Raw genomic sequence first — 17,609 nt, 5'->3', positions numbered from 1 at the left:
CTACAGGGGAAAGAAGGGAGAGCAAATGTTCTGTTCAGGTAAAAAACAAACTGTATGAAGAAACTAAAATCATTAATGGTCATTTAATATTGGATCCATCCATCCATCCATCCATCCATCCATCCATCCATCCATCCATCCATCCATCCATCCATCCATCCATCCATCCATCCATCCATCCATCCATCTATCTATCTATCTATGCTTTTCTCTGTAAATCTCTTTTTTTTAAATCACATTAGAAATAATTTGATGATAAAACTAAAATATTTAATAAAACAAAATTCCACATCAAAATAAAAATACCGGTTAATTTAAAACAATGTACTACAGTTGTAGATGATAAAAATGTACCAGATATTGTAAATCTAATTAAATACTATAGAATATATTAGGAAAGAATATAATAAGAAATAAGTGGGGAAACTGAGAATTATTTTCATAAAATACACATTTTAGAATTTCATTTATTTCAGCTGCGTCTGAAATAAATGATCAGATGATTATGAACACATTATGAATAGAACACATTATCAATAGAACACATTATTAATAGAACACATTATCAATAGAACACATTATTAATAGAACACATTATCAATAGAACACATTATTAATAGAACACATTATCAATAGAACACATTATCAATAGAACACATTATCAATAGAACACATTATCAATAGAACACATTATTAATAGAACACATTATCAATAGAACACATTATCAATAGAACACATTATCAATAGAACACATTTTACATGAGAATTTTGTACTTGTTTTTTTAACAAGTATCTTAAATACGAAGAAGTTTTTTGGACGCACCGTTACAATATGTGGCTTAATGCAGAAATCAGGGGATTTTTAAAGGTTTGGATGAAGGATTTTTCTAATGGAAACAGAGAAGATGAAGAAGAACCAGGAATAGAACTGATGATGAGAATAAAAACAAGCTCTCCCTGAACTTCCTCTTCCTGATGTTCAGTATCAGTTCTTTTCACTTCCACCCCTCCTTTACATTCCCTCCCTTTCTTCACTGTTAAAGTTCACATCCGAACATTTTTCTTTCCATCCAAGGAAAAATAAATGGGAAATGTAGTTTCTGCACAACTCAAGTTGGAACGCTGTGTTGAACGTGAACCAAGCGAACAGAAAGATCCATATTTAATTATAAAAGAGAACATAAACAACACATCAGACGCTGAACTGAGACTTTGATATGAGATGATTCTCCTGAATGTGGAAGGTTTAATAACTTTACTGTGTAAGAACTGGAAATCCTCTTCTGATCTGTAGATCAGTTTTCAAAATGCTGTATGTCTGTATGCTCATTAACTCAACTCTCTTCTTCTCCTTCATTTTCCTCTTCTCCTTTTTCTTCTCTCACTCTTTCACTTCTTGTTATTTTGGCCTCTGCCTGGAGAACAGAGCGACGTTCTCCAGCTCCTCGCCTCCTTAAAGAAAACAGACTTTATTCTCTGGGAAATGGTGAGTTCAACTTTAAAAAATCCTGAGACTAGAAAACAAGTTGGGGAAAGTCAGTAAGTTCTAACAGGTGAACTTCAAATCCAGAATTGCATGAATGTGTAAAGATTTGAGCGTTAGAAGATCTGTCCTGTCGTCTCCTGCTGCTGCAGACCTCCATGTTCTACCGTTCTAGGTTTAGAATTAGACACAATCTGAACCACAGAGATAAAGGATGTTTGTTTTTAGAGCCTCTGAAACGTCTCTTATATTTTTAACCTTTTGTGTGTGTGTGTGTGTGTGTGTGTGTGTGTGTGTGTGTGTGTGTGTGTGTGTGTGTGTGTGTGTGTGTGTGTGTGTGTGTGTGTGTGTGTGTGTGTGTGTGTGTGTGTGTGTGTGTGTAGATGTTGTTGAGCTCCATGCTGCTCCTGCTGCTCTCCACCAGCTTCTGCCCGGTGCTCTCTCAGTGCAGTGGGGGGGTTCCAGGGGTTCCAGGCAGCCATGGTCCTGACGGGAGCGACGGCCCTAAAGGAGAAAAAGGAGATCCAGGTAAGCTGAGAGAGAACATGAAGACTCACAGCATCTTTCATGAAATCTGAGTGTATCTGTCTGAGCAGGTGAGGCCGCTCAGCCCATCAGGGGCCAGAAGGGGGCGCTGGGCCTGCAGGGTCCCCCGGGACGTCCTGGGCTGAAGGGGGACGTGGGTCTGTCGGGTCCTCCAGGACTTCCGGGGCCACAGGGGGAGAAGGGACGACCCTTCAACTCTGTCAACGGCCAGAACAGTTTCTTCTCCTACAAGCGGGACCTCTCTGGCCCGCTGACCTCCGACATCGACATCGAGTTCAACAGGTTCAAGTCTTTGTTTTCTCTGTGTGTGTGTGTGTGTGTGTGTGTGTGTGTGTGTGTGTGTGTGTGTGTGTGTGTGTGTGTGTGTGTGTGTGTGTGTGTGTGTGTGTGTGTGTGTGTGTGTGTGTGTGTGTGTGTGTGTGTGTTGGCTGGTCGGTTAATAAAGCAAACGTTCCTCAGGGAGGTTCTCCCTGCGGTGGACCCTCAGCCTCCCAGAGCGTCTCTGACCAACGGGGCCTTCGTCTGCTCTACCAGAGGGGTTTACTTCTTCAGCTACCACATGTCAGCCAGGAACCGGGTGAGCCACTACCCTTCCTCCGCTTCACAATACTGCACGTATGTGGGTGTGGCGTCAGGACGAGAGCTTACAGCGCCACCAGTGGCCCAACAGGAAAACTACATCGTTTTCAGAGTCTCAGACGTTTCTGTGTGAATGTTAAACTCCTCCCTTTAACCATTGTGGTGTAAACACATGTGACCCCGACACACCTGGATTCACCTGGAACAGGGCAGGTAACCAGGTCTCCTCACTGACAGCCTTTCTCCTTTCTTTTAAACAAACTCTTTTAATTTGAAAACATGACACGTCACTTTTCTGATAATTGGTTTGGTTAAAAATCACTTTTACACCTGCTAACAGACTTTTATTACATAGATTCACAATCATTGTGTCATTTTATATGGTTGAATATGGTTTAAGAGGTAACATTCTGATTTTATTTATTCATTCCAAACATGTAATATATATATATATATATATATATATATATATATATATATATATAAACAAACAGGATAAAGATAAAAGAGACAATCATATTTCATGTTTGAAAGGAGGGTAACATCTTTATCAATAGAAACAAACAAAATATGTTTTGTTTTGTTTTTTAGAATTGTATACATTTTTTTCTTAGTTTAGGTCAATGTGAATAGATCCTACAGCGAAACAAGAGCAAACAGTGAGGATTTATACAGATTACAGCCCCTCCAGCAGTACACAGATTAACACCACGAGCCAGATATTAGAATGAGCAGCAACAACTGATAAATGGAGAAAATCATGACTTGTGGTTTTCTGTTTGACGTGTTGATAAAAACCTGGAGAAGTTCATGTAAATAAGCCAAAGTTTTCCGTCTCTCCTGGATTAACGTGCCGCTGTGCCGCTGCAGCTGTGCCTGAAGCTGATGAAGAGCAGCAGCAGTCACCTGATGATGTGCGACTCTGCTCACGGGTTCCTGGTCACGTCGGGCTCGGCGGTCCTGGAGCTGGACGTCGGCGACACGGTCTCTCTGCAGACGTACAGACACAGCAGCATCGTGTCGAGCGCCAGCAGCAGCCACACCTTCACCGGCTTCCTGCTCTTCCCCACCGCCTGACGGCTGCAGCCGCTCCTCATCGTCTCACAGCTCCGCCGTTTACACAGCGTGTTCACGTGAAAACGTTAAACCCCCGTTGTGTTTTGGGGATCGGTTTCCACGACAACGGTGCTCAGAGTCACTGAAAACAACTTTTTGAAAATGCCCTGACTCTGTTGTCGTGTAAACAGGCGAAAACGCAACTTTCTGAAAACTTCTCCACACAGTTGAAATGCTGCTACTGTGTACTGGTACCACGGCCGTAGTAAGTAAAAGTACAATAAGACGACTCCCGGTCCGTACTCTGCTGGGACTTTTATAAAATGAGTTTTCACTTAAAATGTTTCATAAACAGGATCTTCGTGTTTCAGTCTGACTTTTAACCTCTCAGACTTCAGCTAACTTCATGGATTTGTTTCTTTGAATGGGTCAATCTGTAATCCAAAGAGATTATATCACTACGGGAAATGAAATGAGCGACTGGTGTGTTAATCCACTGAGTTAACGGCTTCCCACTGTGAAATGTTGCTCATTAAAATTTTTTAAGACTTTCAGAAATAAAAAGAACAACAGACACCAAATATTTTATTATCATTTTTCAGTTACTCTGTCTGAAGTATTACTTCATTCTGGAAACTGCCCAGATGTTTTCCCATCTGAGCGTGAGCCTGACTGAGACTAATCATTATTCGTTTCTTCGGTGTGATTGGAGCAGTTCACTATTGGAGCAGTTCACTATTGGAGCAGTTCACTATTGGAGCAGCTCACTATTGGAGCAGCTCACTATTGGAGCAGCTCACTATTGGAGCAGCTCACTATTGGAACAGCTCACTATTGGAGCAGCTCACTATTGGAACAGCTCACTATTGGAGCAGCTCACTATTGGAACAGCTCACTATTGGAGCAGCTCACTATTGGAACAGCTCACTACTTTTCATTGAACCTGTTTGAAACTGGAAAGTAACAGACTTTTATTTTGTTGGCATTTGTTTAAGAAAGATTGAAAGTTTACTATATTACTTTTAATTGATCTTCACGTTCACCTGAATTAAATTCATATCTTATCTTTTTTGTCGCTTTGTTTGAAACTGTTCGGTATTTGTTGATCACTGAGGCTTTTTCCTGGATTATGCGTGAGGTTCTCAGTTCTCGGTCTTTCCTGACTGGAGCCTGATGGAACATCCGTCTGACCTTTTCTTTGCTTTGCAGGAAGACAGACGGAGCCTCTTCTTATTCATTTGCTTGTTTTACTGCAGTTTTTAAAAGAATAGTAAATCAAATAAACTTTTTATGGGTTACTTTTAAATGTCTCCAGTCTGCCAAGTTTGTTCTTTCATATTTCTTTATTCATAAAATAGATGGAAATCTGGTCGCATCTGATCAAAACCTTTGGACCGCTGAAGTAAAAGCTTCCTGGGCGACGGTTTGAAATATTGAATGTTTCGTGTAACATTTCCTCTGGAGCCTCATTGTTTAAGAACACGGAGGTAAGGTGAGTAACGCTCAGCTGATTTCATTGGACGTCATCAATAATCCAGCAGGTGTCCGGTTGTTGGACACTTAACCTTACAGCTGTGAGGTCGGGAACTAGAGCCGCTGACAGGAAGTAGAGGATTCCAGCTGAGGGGTCAGGGAAAGCTCCACATTTATTCTTATAAAGTACCAGTAACTGTCCCATTTGTTCAACACCAAACACTGCATACAGAGTAATAACAGTATTCACTGAAGTCCTGACACATCAACAAAACGAAGAGGCTGGTGTCAAATTACAAGAGTTTCCTGCTCCATGCTGACAGACATGGAACAGGAATCAAAGGGGGGGGGGGTCATAGAGAAGCTACAGCAGCCCAGATGAAGTGACGATGGAGACAGACTGAACGGTGAAAAGTGACTTCTTATGGAAGTTAAACAAAAGTGAAGAAGATGAGCCTGATTCTAATCCTCATCTTCTGATGTCCAACACGTCACAGCTTCCTGCTGGTTTCTCTGGAGCTACTGAAGACGCCGTTCTTGGCGTAGAAAGTGTTTTTCACCACCGACGACTTTGCGCTGGACGGAGTTCTGTAGTCCAGAGTGAAGTCACCTGTTGGAAAACAAGAGACTGTGAATACTGAGGCTTTCTGGTAATAATAATCCTGGAAGGGAATGATCCTTCAAATTTAACTGAAATGTGTCGTCATTCAGTTCAGCTGGAAATCACTAATCCTCCATTCATCCTGCAGCTTGTGGATCTGAAGCAGAGTGAAACCTGGAGGGGTAAAGAGTCCATCACAGGACCGACCAAGAAGCTGAAGAAGTTAAATGCTCTCTGCTGGTCTCAGCTGGTCTCAGCTGGTCTCAGCTGGTCTCCCCTGGTCTCAGCTGGTCTCAGCTGGTCTCAGCTGGTCTCCCCTGGTCTCAGCTGGTCTCAGCTGGTCTCCCCTGGTCTCAGCTGGTCTCTGCTGGTCTCCCCTGGTCTCCGCTGGTCTCTTCTGGTCTCTTCTGGTCTCAGCTGGTCTCAGCTGGTCTCAGCTGGTCTCTGCTGGTCTCTGCTGGTCTCTGCTGGTCTCTGCTGGTCTCAGCTCAAGAGGAAGACCCGGATTTCTTCTGTTGTAGTTCAGGAAAGTTCCACATTCACACAGCAACATTTTGAAAACAATGTTGTTTGTTTCTGTTTCAGACACAGTTTGAGCATTTTCAAAAAGTTCCACCTGGCAGAAATTTCAAAAAGTTGCATTTTCAGTTCCTCTGAGCACGGCTGCTATTTAATGGAGAAACGCCGAACACAAAGGACGTTTCACATTTTGCACTTGAAAGCGCCGAAATATAGAGAAACACTGACCTCTGCTGACTGACTGACTGACTGACTGAGTGACTGACTGACTGACTGACTGACTGACTGACTGACTGGATGACTGACTGAGTGACTGACTGACTGACTGACTGACTGGCTGACTGGCTGACTGACTGACTGACTGGCTGACTGACTGACTGACTGACTGACTGACTGGTTGACTGACTGACTGACTGACTGACTGACTGACTGACTGACTGACTGGATGACTGACTGACTCTGCAGCCGTCTTACCGAGCCTCCAGCCATACTCCCAGGAGGAGAGCACAGGAAAGTCAAACTTGTCTTCAGGTCTAATGTCTCCTCGTCTCTGCAGGTACTGTCTCCGTCCTTTTCCCTGCAAAGACACAGTCAAACTCAAATCAGTTAGAATCAGAGTTTGAACTCTGCACCTGCTACTGGAGTATTCACTTCCTGTGCCTCAACAAAATAAAAGCACCTGTAAAATATGTACTGGTCGTCACATTTACCCAAACATCACCTATATAAGTAACGTCCAAACTGGACGGTGGGATTATGAATTAGGAATCACAACAATCAGATGCTTTTAAAGTCCAGACGGGTTCAGTGAACAAACTGAAACCAAATGATGAATTCAGTGTATTTTAAGAGTGGAAGCGGTGCGTACATGGTGGGAGGAGTCCTGATACAGAGCCTGTTTGGTCTGAGGAGAAACTGGCCTCATCAGAGGAGGAGGAGGAAGAGGAGGAGGAGGAAGAGGAGGAGGAAGGTGGCGCTCCTTCCTGGTCACAGCAGACACTGCAGCAGCACTGACAGGGAAACACAAATGTGAATTAACAATAATTGGCCTCACATATTAGCAGGAATTTATAATTCTCCTTAAATAATCTCATCCCTTCCAAGATTATTGGGATTATTTGGCACCACCGTGCTGCAAACTGTTACCTGATAAGTAAATAAATTGAAATTGAATTTATTTGAAAAAAGCTGTTTAATTGAGGAGCACAAACTCTGGATTCCTCCATTGTTGTCCATCTTCTCGGAGGTGTAATCCAACCTACCTGTCATGTTTACGGAGTATTATTCTCTGCACACACCAGCACCCACTAGTGGCCCAACAGGACAACTACATTGTTTTCATCCATTCTGCTGTTGCCCTGTAATACCCTGTAATACCCTGTAATACCCTGCTCCCGCTACCAACAAACTGCTTGGGGGCAATTCAAGTTTCTCACCGAGGCTCAGCGGGCTGTTGTGGCAGATCCTGGGGCAGATGTTGATCCTGGGGCAGATGTTGATCCTGGGGCAGGGGTTGGGGCAGATGTTGATCCTGGGGCAGATGTTGATCCTGGGGCAGGGGTTGGGGCTTGGACCCGGGATCACAGCAGGAGGGGTAAAGTTTGGCGTATCGACTCCTCCAGGCCAGACGAGTCATCATTTCCTTGTTGATCCGCTCCCGGTAGCTGTTCTGGCTCTGATTGGTCAACAGGCCTCGCATCACCTGCCAGGGCACCTCCTTCACCTGAGTTATACCCATGAGCATCTTAATGACATGAAGACAACTACACAACTAGGAATAGAACCATAACACAAACACTGAGGGAGGGAGGGAGAGAGAGGGAGGGGGAGAGAGAGACAGAGAGACAGAGAGACAGGGAGAGAGGGAGAGACAGAGAGACAGAGAGACAGGGAGAGAGGGAGAGCGAGGGAGAGAGAGAGAGAGAGAGACAGAGAGACAGAGAGACAGGGAGAGAGGGAGAGCGAGGGAGAGAGAGAGAGAGAAAGAGAGAGAGAGAGAGACAGAGAGACAGAGAGAGACAGAGAGACAGAGAGACAGGGAGAGAGGGAGAGCGAGGGAGAGAGAGAGAGAGAAAGAGAGAGAGAGAGAGAGAGAGACAGGGAGGGAGAGAGAGAGAGAGAGAGAGAGACAGAGAGACAGAGAGAGACAGAGAGACAGAGAGACAGGGAGAGAGGGAGAGCGAGGGAGAGAGAGAGAGAGAGAGAAAGAGAGAGAGAGAGAGAGAGAGACAGGGAGGGAGAGAGAGAGAGAGAGAGAGAGACAGAGAGACAGAGAGAGAGAGAGAGAGAGAGAGAGAGAGACAGGGAGGGAGAGAGAGAGAGAGAGACAGAGAGACAGAGACAGAGACAGAGAGAGAGAGAAAGAGAGAGAGAGTAAATGAGATGGAGTGAACACAAGAGGAAGAGAGTGAGAGAACAGTGACAATGAGAAAGAAAGATAGAGAATGGAGGAGAGAGAGAGAATTCTAGTACAGATTATTACGGATTACAGACTTCCTCATCAAGACAGAGAAAATAAAGTGAAGCAGTAATGAGTTCCTCAGAATGTTGAGAATGAAAAGGTTCTCCTGGGATTCTGGGTAATATTATAAAATCTAACCTGATGAGGAGACGAGTCGGATCGGAGTCTGTGGAGACGAGCTCTGGATCAGGTGACGCTCAGTAATACGACGACACCCGACACACAAACACAGTACACAGTAACATCAGATTACAGAGCATCTTCATCCTCTAACATCCAGATTATAGAGCATCGTCCTCCTCTAATCCAGATTATAGAGCATCTTCCTCCACTAATCCAGATCACTAACAATCATAATGGAGCAGATTCTCCTGAAGCGTGATGTATTCGCATGAAGAAAATAAAAGTGACTGTTTTTCTGATTTTATGAGATAATTATCACAGTCACTTTTTATTTTATGCTCTTCATTTTCATTTTTTCATGTGAATGCATCACGCTGCCGTAAGATTCCATAAAACAAGAAACACAAGAAAAATACTCTGCAAATGAGGGATAAAGTAACAGAAATACACAAAGTGAAAATGTTTCTAAAGGAAGAATTTCTGTCTGAGATGTTCTGATCTCATTGGACTGTAAAGGTGTTCTTAATAAAGTGGTTCTTAATAAAGTGGTCAGATATTCATATCCCATCACTGAGTGATGGGAAAGTTAAACAACCGGGAAAGTTGATATAATAGAAAACTGGGTAATATTTTCAATAATTGGGGGAAGTTTGCAAAAAACTTGGAACATTTTTAGAAATGGAGGTTTCAGTGAAACTTTATAAAAAACTGGGAAAGTCTATAAACAATTAGGACATTTTCTAAAGTACTGGGAAGGTTTTTAAGCAACTTGGGAAGTTTTTAGAAAACTATAGATGCAAAACTAAACAATGAAAATGTTTTTAACAACTGGGAAAGTTTCTAAACTGAAAGTGCTTCGAACTGGTAAAAGTACCAATTCATTGTCTTTATAGAAGTAAAAGTTAAAAACTGCAGCGTTCTAAAATAAACTAGATAATCCTCTTTTCTTTCCGGTCCAGTAGGACGGAACGCCGTCATGCATTGTGTTATAAATCATTTATTACTGTTTAATATTCCAGTGATTCGTACCAAAGTCCAGTTCTGATCCATTTCAGCTCTCAGAATTATTTTAGTCGTATAATCATGAGCTTATAGAGGAACAATGTCAGACCTCGGCCCCGACACTCTGTCTTTGATACCGTCTAATCCCACTTGAGGGACCAGAGCTGGATTATATGGTGGCAAATTTAATCTGCTTCACTTTTCCACAAAGGAAGAGGCGTAACTGTCAACAGCTCCCAACAGGAAACTGAGCAGAGACGTTCTCTTCTTTCATTCTGTTCTAAAGCAGAACAGAGAGAGAGAACGAGAGAACGGGAGAGAGAGAACGAGGTAGAGAGAGAACGAGAGAGAGAGAGGTAGAGAGAGAACGAGAGAACGAGGTAGAGAGAGAACGAGAGAGAGGTAGAGAGAGAACGAGAGAACGAGGTAGAGAGAGAACGAGAGAGAGAGAGGTAGAGAGAGAACGAGAGAACGAGGTAGAGAGAGAACGAGAGAACGAGAGAACGAGGTAGAGAGAGAACGAGAGAACGAGGTAGAGAGAGAACGAGAGAACGAGAGAACGAGGTAGAGAGAGAACGAGAGAGAGAGGTAGAGAGGTAGAGAGAACGAGAGAGAGAGAACGAGGTAGAGAGAATGAGAGAGAGAGAGAGAGGTAGAGAGAGAACGAGAGAACGAGGTAGAGAGAGAACAAGAGCGACAGAGAGAGACAGACGGGAAGAGAGACAGAACGAGAGAGAGAGAAAGAACGAGAGAGACAGACAGGAGAGAGAGAGAGCGAGAGAGTGAGGTAGAGAGAACGAGAGGCAGACAGAGAGAGACAGAGAGACAGACAGACGGGAAGAGAGAGAGACAGAAAGAACGAGAGCGACAGAGATAGACAGAACGAGAGACCAAGAGACAGAACGAGAGAGAGAGAGAGAGAGAGCGAATAGAGAGACAGACGGGAAGAGAGAGAAAGAACGAGGTAGAGAGAGAACGAGAGAGAACGAGAGAGCGACAGAGAGCGACAGAGAGAGACAGACGGGAAGAGAGAGAGACAGAACGACAGACAGAAAGAACGAGAGAGAAAGAGAGAGAACGAGAGAGAGAGAGAGAGAGACAGACGGGAAGAGAGAGAGACAGAACGAGAGACCAAGAGACAGAATGAGAGAGAGAGAGACAGAATGACAGACAGAGAGAGACAGACGGGAAGAGAGAGAGACAGAGAAAGAACGAGAGAGAAAGAGAGAGAGAGAGCACCCCCCCCCAGTTGAAATGTCTTGTAAAGGGGACATGTCATTTTGTCAATCGATACCGTATAATACAGTAACTTATCACTAAATCATCATACATCTCGTAAAAGACTAAACTTCATTCATGCTCTGTAAATTTAAGACAATAAAATTTAAGAAATTCACATAATTGTTGGATTAACGAGTTTAAACATTTGAATTGAAGATGCTGATTCCAACTTCCCTGGTGTCCACAGGACAGGAGACAAAGCAGAGGACAGAGAAACACTGAACGTTTCATGCTCCTTTATTTTAATTATCAAATGTACATCATCTCAGTGTTTAACTGCACATTAAACACATTAATCCCCGAATACAAAAGGAGCAAGTATCCCCCCCCATCCTGTAAGAAAACCAAGAGAAGCTGTGAAAGTCGGAGTTCCTACGCGTCTCAACAGCGCAGCCAACAGGCCGAAGGCAGACCTACACACTTTATTCTTTATGGCAACGTTAAGGACTCAACATCCTGAAAGCTAAAGAGCAACAAGCAAATCAACAATCATCAGTAGTTGCATTCAGTTTGTCCTCCAGCAGAACTCAGTTTACATCATCGGCTGCTTTCCTCCTGCAAAAAGGATGAAAACCGCCGTTCTTCAGACAAACATGAAGAAATCAGCAGGAAACCACGATGGAAGGACTTTTCCAGGTTTTGTACGACTGAGGGAACGTGCTGCGCATTTCCAGTTTAATTCACACTAAATCTAAACATTCAAAGGTTTCAGGGTCGACGGTTCGTCTCTAAATCCAGTCTCACATGGTCTCACATGGTCTCACATGGTCTCACATGGTCTCACATGGTCTCACATGGTCTCACATGGTCTCACATGGTCTCACATGGTCTCACATGGTCTCACATGGTCTCACATGGTCTCACATGGTCTCACATGGTCTCACATGGTCTCACATGGTCTAAAGCCGACGCCGGCAGACGTTACTACTCAATTAAAACCAGCCATCTTTAATTTACCTATCAAGTATAAAACCAATCAAGTGCAACATTTGCTATTGCGATTAGATCCCGTTACAGCTCCACATTGATGATGGATTACAAAGACCACATCACCATTTTGCATCCCCGATTCATGCTCAGGAAATTCTAAATATCTCGGAGTTAAAGTGGGGAAACTTGTGAGCAAACAATCAGGGATGCAGAACGGTGGCTCTGCGGTGAAGCGGTGGTAGCAGCTGCTTCAGGGGACGGAGACGTGGAATGGCGAGCCGGGGACGTGGTCGTCGCCCCACTTCACCACCAGGATGTAACTGCCCCGCTCCTTCAGCAGGTAGCTCACATTGTACTGCAGGCCGCCCAGGTGTTTGACCAGCACCTCCTCGCAGGGCACCTGCGGGCCGTACACGCCCACCTGGAGCATGTTCTTACCTGGGAACAGGAGGGAGGCACGGATTAGAGTACTTAGTTACTTTTCCTCATGGAAGTCACACATGCAGACTTGTTACAGTGAAAGGATCAGCAGGAAGAGTTCCCATAAGTAACGTGTTCTGTAATTTTACTGATGATCACGTTTTCCCTCTGAGACTGCGTGTACATCCAAAGAGAACATACTTCAAACCTGTACTTTTAGTGAAGTCTTTATCGTTATCTGTACATGAAGTAAAGAGTGCGAGAGCTTTTAACGATCCTATAGGAGCACAATTATATATTTAAACGATCTCTGAACTCCTGAACCGTCTCAGAGACAAAGACGAATGTAAAATACTCGACGGAGCTCTACTCAGGTTTTTACTACTGCACTATTTGACGAGTATCGTCACAATACATTCCACCACTTATGTCATTTATTGGTTTTAACAAGTCAAATGATCACAAACAACAATTAAACATCCACAGTCATGTTGGCCAGTCCCATAAATAGTTTGTTTTCTTCATGTATGAGGCGACTCGTACAGCCGTCTGCCACTAGTCGGCACTACAGAGCCGTCGTACCGCCGTCTGCCACTAGGCGGCGCTACAGAGCCGTCGTACCGCCGTCTGCCACTAGGCGGCGCAACAGAGCCGTCGTACCGCCGTCTGCCACTAGGCGGCGCAACAGAGCCGTCGTACCGCCGTCTGCCACTAGGCGGCGCAACAGAGCCGTCGTACCGCCGTCTGCCACTAGGCGGCGCAACAGAGCCGTCGTACCGCCGTCTGCCACTAGTCGGCGCTACAGAGCCGTCGTACCGCCGTCTGCCACTAGTCGGCGCAACAGAGCCGTCGTACAGCCGTCTGCCACTAGTCGGCGCTACAGAGCGGTCGTACCGCCGTCTACCAATAGTCGGCGCTACAGAGCCGTCGTACCGCCGTCTGCCACTAGTCGGCGCTACGTCTCAATCACGTGCTCCAGCAGGTGGCGCCTACACCTTCTTTCCCATCGTGTCGACTTGTCCTCACCAGCTTTGCTGCAGTCCACCGAGAAGCTGCTCCTCTGGCCCACGAAGGCCTTGCTGAGGCCGGGACCTCGGCTCAGCACCTTGCTGGCGTCGGAGTCTCCGAACCCGGGCATGGCGCTCTGCAGGAAGCTGCTGGACGGGCGGAGGACCGGGTCCACCGTCAGGGTGGACGTCTCGCTGGCATTGGTCCCGTTCACCAGGCGAGAACCTGAGAGACGAGACGGAAAGATCAAATACCAACAACTCTAAAATGTGTAATTAGACTGAACGAACCCCTTGAAACTAAATTCTGTAATAAACTCTAAAGCTGTAAGTCAATCTGAAATCCCAACTGCTGCGGCGTTTCTCTGCAGACCAACGTTAGAAAGTTCTGGAGCTACAAAGAACTTCAGGGATGTTTTCTCAATTCCACCATCACAGTAGAGCATTAACTCTGGTTCTGTTTCACTAGAAAGAAGCAGAGGTGAAACAGAAGTGGGCCCAGAATGGAACCTTGAGGAACTCCACAAGCTCAGACTTGAACTGGCGACACAACAAACAAGAGATGCTGCCATAAAGAGTATAGGTAGAATGTTTGAACCATTTAGTGCTGTGTCAACGATTGAGTGTTCCTGCCAGTCTCATAATGAATCATGATCAACGGGGTCAAAGGTCAACTCCAAGTAGGACTGGAAAGTTGCCACTGTTGACGTTACAGAGGTCAATCAAGAACTTATCTACCTGATTGATACAAGATCAGAGAAGGTTCATGTAAACAGCACAACAGTAGGTTTTCCCCTGTCGGACCTTTGAGCTCATGACTAGAAAATGGCGCCACAGGATGACCGAGTTCCCCTGAGGGCTCAGCTGCTCTGGCTGAAGCTTCAGGTGTACCTGCTCTGGCTGAAGCCTCAGGTGTACCTGCTCTGGCTGAAGCTTCAGGTGTACCTGCTCTGCTCTCACCTGTGACCTTGGCCTTGAAAGGGCTGCCGCTGATGTGGTTGGGTCCTCCGTATTTGATGCTGATCAGGTAGTTTCCAGGAGCCATGGGAGTGTAGAGCACCTTGTAGCCCTCCGTCACCTCCTGACACTCCATCTTCACCTTGGACGGGCCCTCGATGGTCAGGGCCAAGGCCCCGGGGCCCGCCTTGGTGTTGTTAATGATGAAGTCCGACTGGGCGCCTGCAAGAGAACCCAGAGACACTGAGGAACGGCTCTCATTAGGAACGTCCATGTTGAATCGTCCCATCAAAACATTTCATTCTTCATGTTGGGAAACTTCCGTCATTTCACACGCCAACATGTCAGACCAACCTGTGGTTCCTCTCTCCAGTCCGGCTCCGTAGGCCGACACCAGCCCGGGCTCGCCGCCCTGGCCCGGCTCACCCACTCGGACCTGGAACGGACTTCCTGTGATGTGGGAGCCGTTGAATTTGACGTCGATGGTGTGGAGGCCGTTCTCCCTGGGGATGAACCGGATGGCGTACTTATCTGCAGGACGGTACAGAGGTCAGTTTTAACCTGCAGGACGGTGCAGAGGTCAGTTTTAACCTGCAGGACGGTGCAGAGGTCAGTTTTAACCTGCAGGACGGTGCAGAGGTCAGTTTTAACCTGCAGGACGGTACAGAGGTCAGTTTTAACCTGCAGGACGGTGCAGAGGTCAGTTTTAACCTGCAGGACGGTACTGAGGTCAGTTTTAACCTGCAGGACGGTACTGAGGTCAGTTTTAACCTGCAGGACGGTACAGAGGTCAGTTTTAACCTGCAGGACGGTACAGAGGTCAGTTTTAACCTGCAGGAAGGTGCAGAGGTCAGTTTTAACCTGCAGGACGGTACAGAGGTCAGTTTTAACCTGCAGGACAGTACAGAGGTCAGTTTTAACCTGCAGGACGGTACTGAGGTCAGATTTAACCTGCAGGACGGTACTGAGGTCAGATTTAACCTGCAGGACAGTACTGAGGTCAGATTTAACCTGCAGGACAGTACTGAGGTCAGATTTAACCTGCAGGACAGTACTGAGGTCAGATTTAACCTGCAGGACAGTACTGAGGTCAGATTTAACCTGCAGGACAGTACTGAGGTCAGATTTAACCTGCAGGACAGTACTGAGGTCAGATTTAACCTGCAGGATTTTAACGGTTTTGGTGAACCTGTTACTTTTTCTTTGTTCAGATCAGGTATCTGAATGTCACCGCGCCATTTTTGTTCAGTGATCATAAAACTAGACGGGTCATGTGACAACGGCATCACATGCTGACGTGTGGCGGTCGAACCAGACCCGACATTTAAACACAAACAATCCATTGAAAAAAAAACTAAGTAATTGAACGTAGCATTTATACTTTTTATAAATTCTAATTTCATCCCGGATCTTTTCCTTCTTTATATTTCTGTTTTACTCTCCACATGTTGAAGGAGCAGTTCAGCACCTCTTTCCAGCTCGGTGACGGCGCACTCCTCCAGAGCTCCAGACGGACTGTGAACTTTGGCCTCCATCTTTCCTTTCGCTCCGTTCAGTCGCACCGCAAAGGATGCTGGGTGATTGGCCTTCAGGCCGGACTCCTGCGAGTTCATACACAGTTCAAGGACAAGTAACAACAGCAATGTGAGGAGATCCCCGTCAACTGGAATATTCTGAACTGTTCAATCTGTACAACTTCAAGTTCAGTGCAGGATTGAGGAGTCGTCATGTAGTTCAGACTAAACTAACTTTACCACCACCCCCCCACCCCCCCGGTGGTGCACCGAGGCATTGCAGGTGGGCTACGACTGCTTCTCCACTTACCTGAGCTCCTCTAGGTGCAGCTCCAGCAGACAGAGCTCCACAGTAGAGACAGGATTAGAAACAAGTTCCCTGTAGAGCCGTCACTCAGGCTGATTTCATCTCATTTAAAACTCAACAAAGATCCTTTAAAGTCTCGACGCTCATGCTTCACTAAATATTTAGATAAAAACACTTCAATGTGCAGACCTGGGCAGATATTGAAGCTTTACAACGGCACTGGAGTGCCAACTAGTGGCAGACTGAGGTACGACCAGTAAATGGCACCAACTCCATGGGCGTCTGATCTTCACTATTAAAAGACGACAAAAAGTGACAAGAAAGATTCTTAATTCTTACAGTCCAGTCATAACGTGAACACTGGGATTTGAAGAACATCTCAAACATCGAACGACAGACTAACAGTTTACAGGCCAACCATTTCAAGAGACAATCCTAAATTACTAGTGTGTCTGTCAGGAGGGTCTGTCTGCTGCAGCCGGTGAGGAAGAGGAGGAGATGAAGACGAAGACGCTGTTAAAAGCCTTTAAATGAAACACAAGAGAAACACCAGCAGCTCCACACCAGACAAGAGGAGGACCAGAGCCAGGCTACACCACTGAGAGGAGCAGGACGGCTTTGCTTTGGGATTGAATTCAATTAATCCCCAAAATATGTGTTGCATTTGTCTCAGATCTGTGTGTAAATATCTTTAATTAAAAAAGATAAAATAATAAACCTTTAAATAACCCACTGAACACTTTGGTGAACATTATGCGAGTTGTGGATCTTTATAATATGAATCGTCTCAGTTCTGTGTCACAGGATCAACAGGAGGAAATGACAAAGGGCAGATTAAGTATTTTTTGACATCCTGCTTCCTTTAGTGGTAACTCTAACACGAGTTAGTGTTTACCTGGCTGTGGTCACATGTTGGAGGTCAGCTGCATAAGGAAAAGTCAAACACATTTGACCTGATAAGCATCGGGTGTGATGATTCACCTGATGTGGGCATTTCAACACAGTCAGCACAAACTTTAGTGGTAATAAGCCTGCAAGACTCAAACCTGCAGAAACCTCTCAAAAACATCAAGTTTGAATCACAGCTTTTGTAAAACGCATAATATATTTACTTTTCAGCAAGAAAAGAAGATAATCCTCCAAAAAATCCCCCCAAAATATAGTTTTAATCCCGTTTATTTTTTCTAAATAGGTAATTAGATAAAACTGCAACCAACAGGAATCAAGAGAATAAGTGAAATGTGAAGATATGCTGATGATCCGAGAAGGACAAGGTTTCTGATTTAAAGATTGACAACAATTTAATTATGTCCAGAAACTGAACATTTTAATAATAATCCAGTATATTT

The 17,609-nt window shown here is 45.0% G+C and overlaps 3 protein-coding genes across 5 annotated transcripts in view; 1 reads left to right on the top strand and 2 right to left on the bottom strand.

The window, feature by feature from the left end:
- Positions 1-1,047: 1,047 nt before the first annotated feature.
- On the top strand, positions 1,048-4,975 carry c1qb (complement component 1, q subcomponent, B chain). Of its 2 annotated transcripts, XM_080461262.1 has the most exons (6): positions 1,048-1,263; positions 1,428-1,487; positions 1,868-2,012; positions 2,081-2,312; positions 2,490-2,607; positions 3,480-4,975. In XM_080461262.1, exons 2-6 carry the CDS (start codon positions 1,485-1,487, stop codon positions 3,684-3,686), a joined length of 705 nt encoding a protein of 234 aa, XP_080317388.1. In that variant the 5' UTR covers positions 1,048-1,263; positions 1,428-1,484; the 3' UTR covers positions 3,687-4,975. The 2 variants fall into 2 exon arrangements, with proteins under 2 accessions (XP_080317388.1, XP_080317387.1); XM_080461261.1 differs by lacking the exon at positions 1,048-1,263 and having other exon boundaries at positions 1,399-1,487.
- Positions 4,976-5,629: 654 nt separating this feature from the next.
- Positions 5,630-7,957, bottom strand: LOC308108346 (protein SPMIP1; the record flags this gene model as incomplete). The annotated part of the gene is made up of 4 exons (XM_080461179.1): positions 5,630-5,748; positions 6,733-6,835; positions 7,127-7,187; positions 7,695-7,957. The coding sequence occupies 4 exons, from the start codon at positions 7,955-7,957 to the stop codon at positions 5,630-5,632; spliced, it is 546 nt and encodes a 181-aa protein (XP_080317305.1).
- A 3,389-nt stretch (positions 7,958-11,346) lies between these two features.
- Positions 11,347-17,609, bottom strand: part of flnba (filamin B a) — a 54,276-nt gene continuing 48,013 nt past the window's right edge. For both annotated transcript variants that reach the window (XM_080461471.1, XM_080461472.1), the window contains 5 exons: positions 15,908-16,040; positions 14,794-14,970; positions 14,443-14,661; positions 13,502-13,708; positions 11,347-12,493 (listed from right to left, as the gene is read on the bottom strand). In XM_080461471.1, coding sequence (XP_080317597.1) covers positions 12,306-12,493; positions 13,502-13,708; positions 14,443-14,661; positions 14,794-14,970; positions 15,908-16,040 — 924 coding nt within the window. In that variant the 3' untranslated portion in view covers positions 11,347-12,305. The remainder of the gene's footprint in view (positions 12,494-13,501; positions 13,709-14,442; positions 14,662-14,793; positions 14,971-15,907; positions 16,041-17,609) is intronic.

The sequence above is a fragment of the Lipophrys pholis genome, assembly GCF_963383615.2.
Source record: "Lipophrys pholis genome assembly, chromosome: 4".
In the NCBI taxonomy this organism is placed as follows: Eukaryota; Metazoa; Chordata; class Actinopteri; order Blenniiformes; family Blenniidae; genus Lipophrys; species Lipophrys pholis.
The sequence above is the reverse complement of the archived record's forward strand: the minus strand, read 5'-3'. Positions and strand labels throughout refer to the sequence as shown.

Bases quoted from the DNA above. Each gene is read 5' to 3' on its own strand.
- c1qb (XM_080461262.1), top strand. The intron at 2,013-2,080 runs GTAAGCTGAGAG...CTGTCTGAGCAG, and splicing joins AGGAGAAAAAGGAGATCCAG to GTGAGGCCGCTCAGCCCATC. The intron at 2,313-2,489 runs GTTCAAGTCTTT...AACGTTCCTCAG, and splicing joins ATCGACATCGAGTTCAACAG to GGAGGTTCTCCCTGCGGTGG.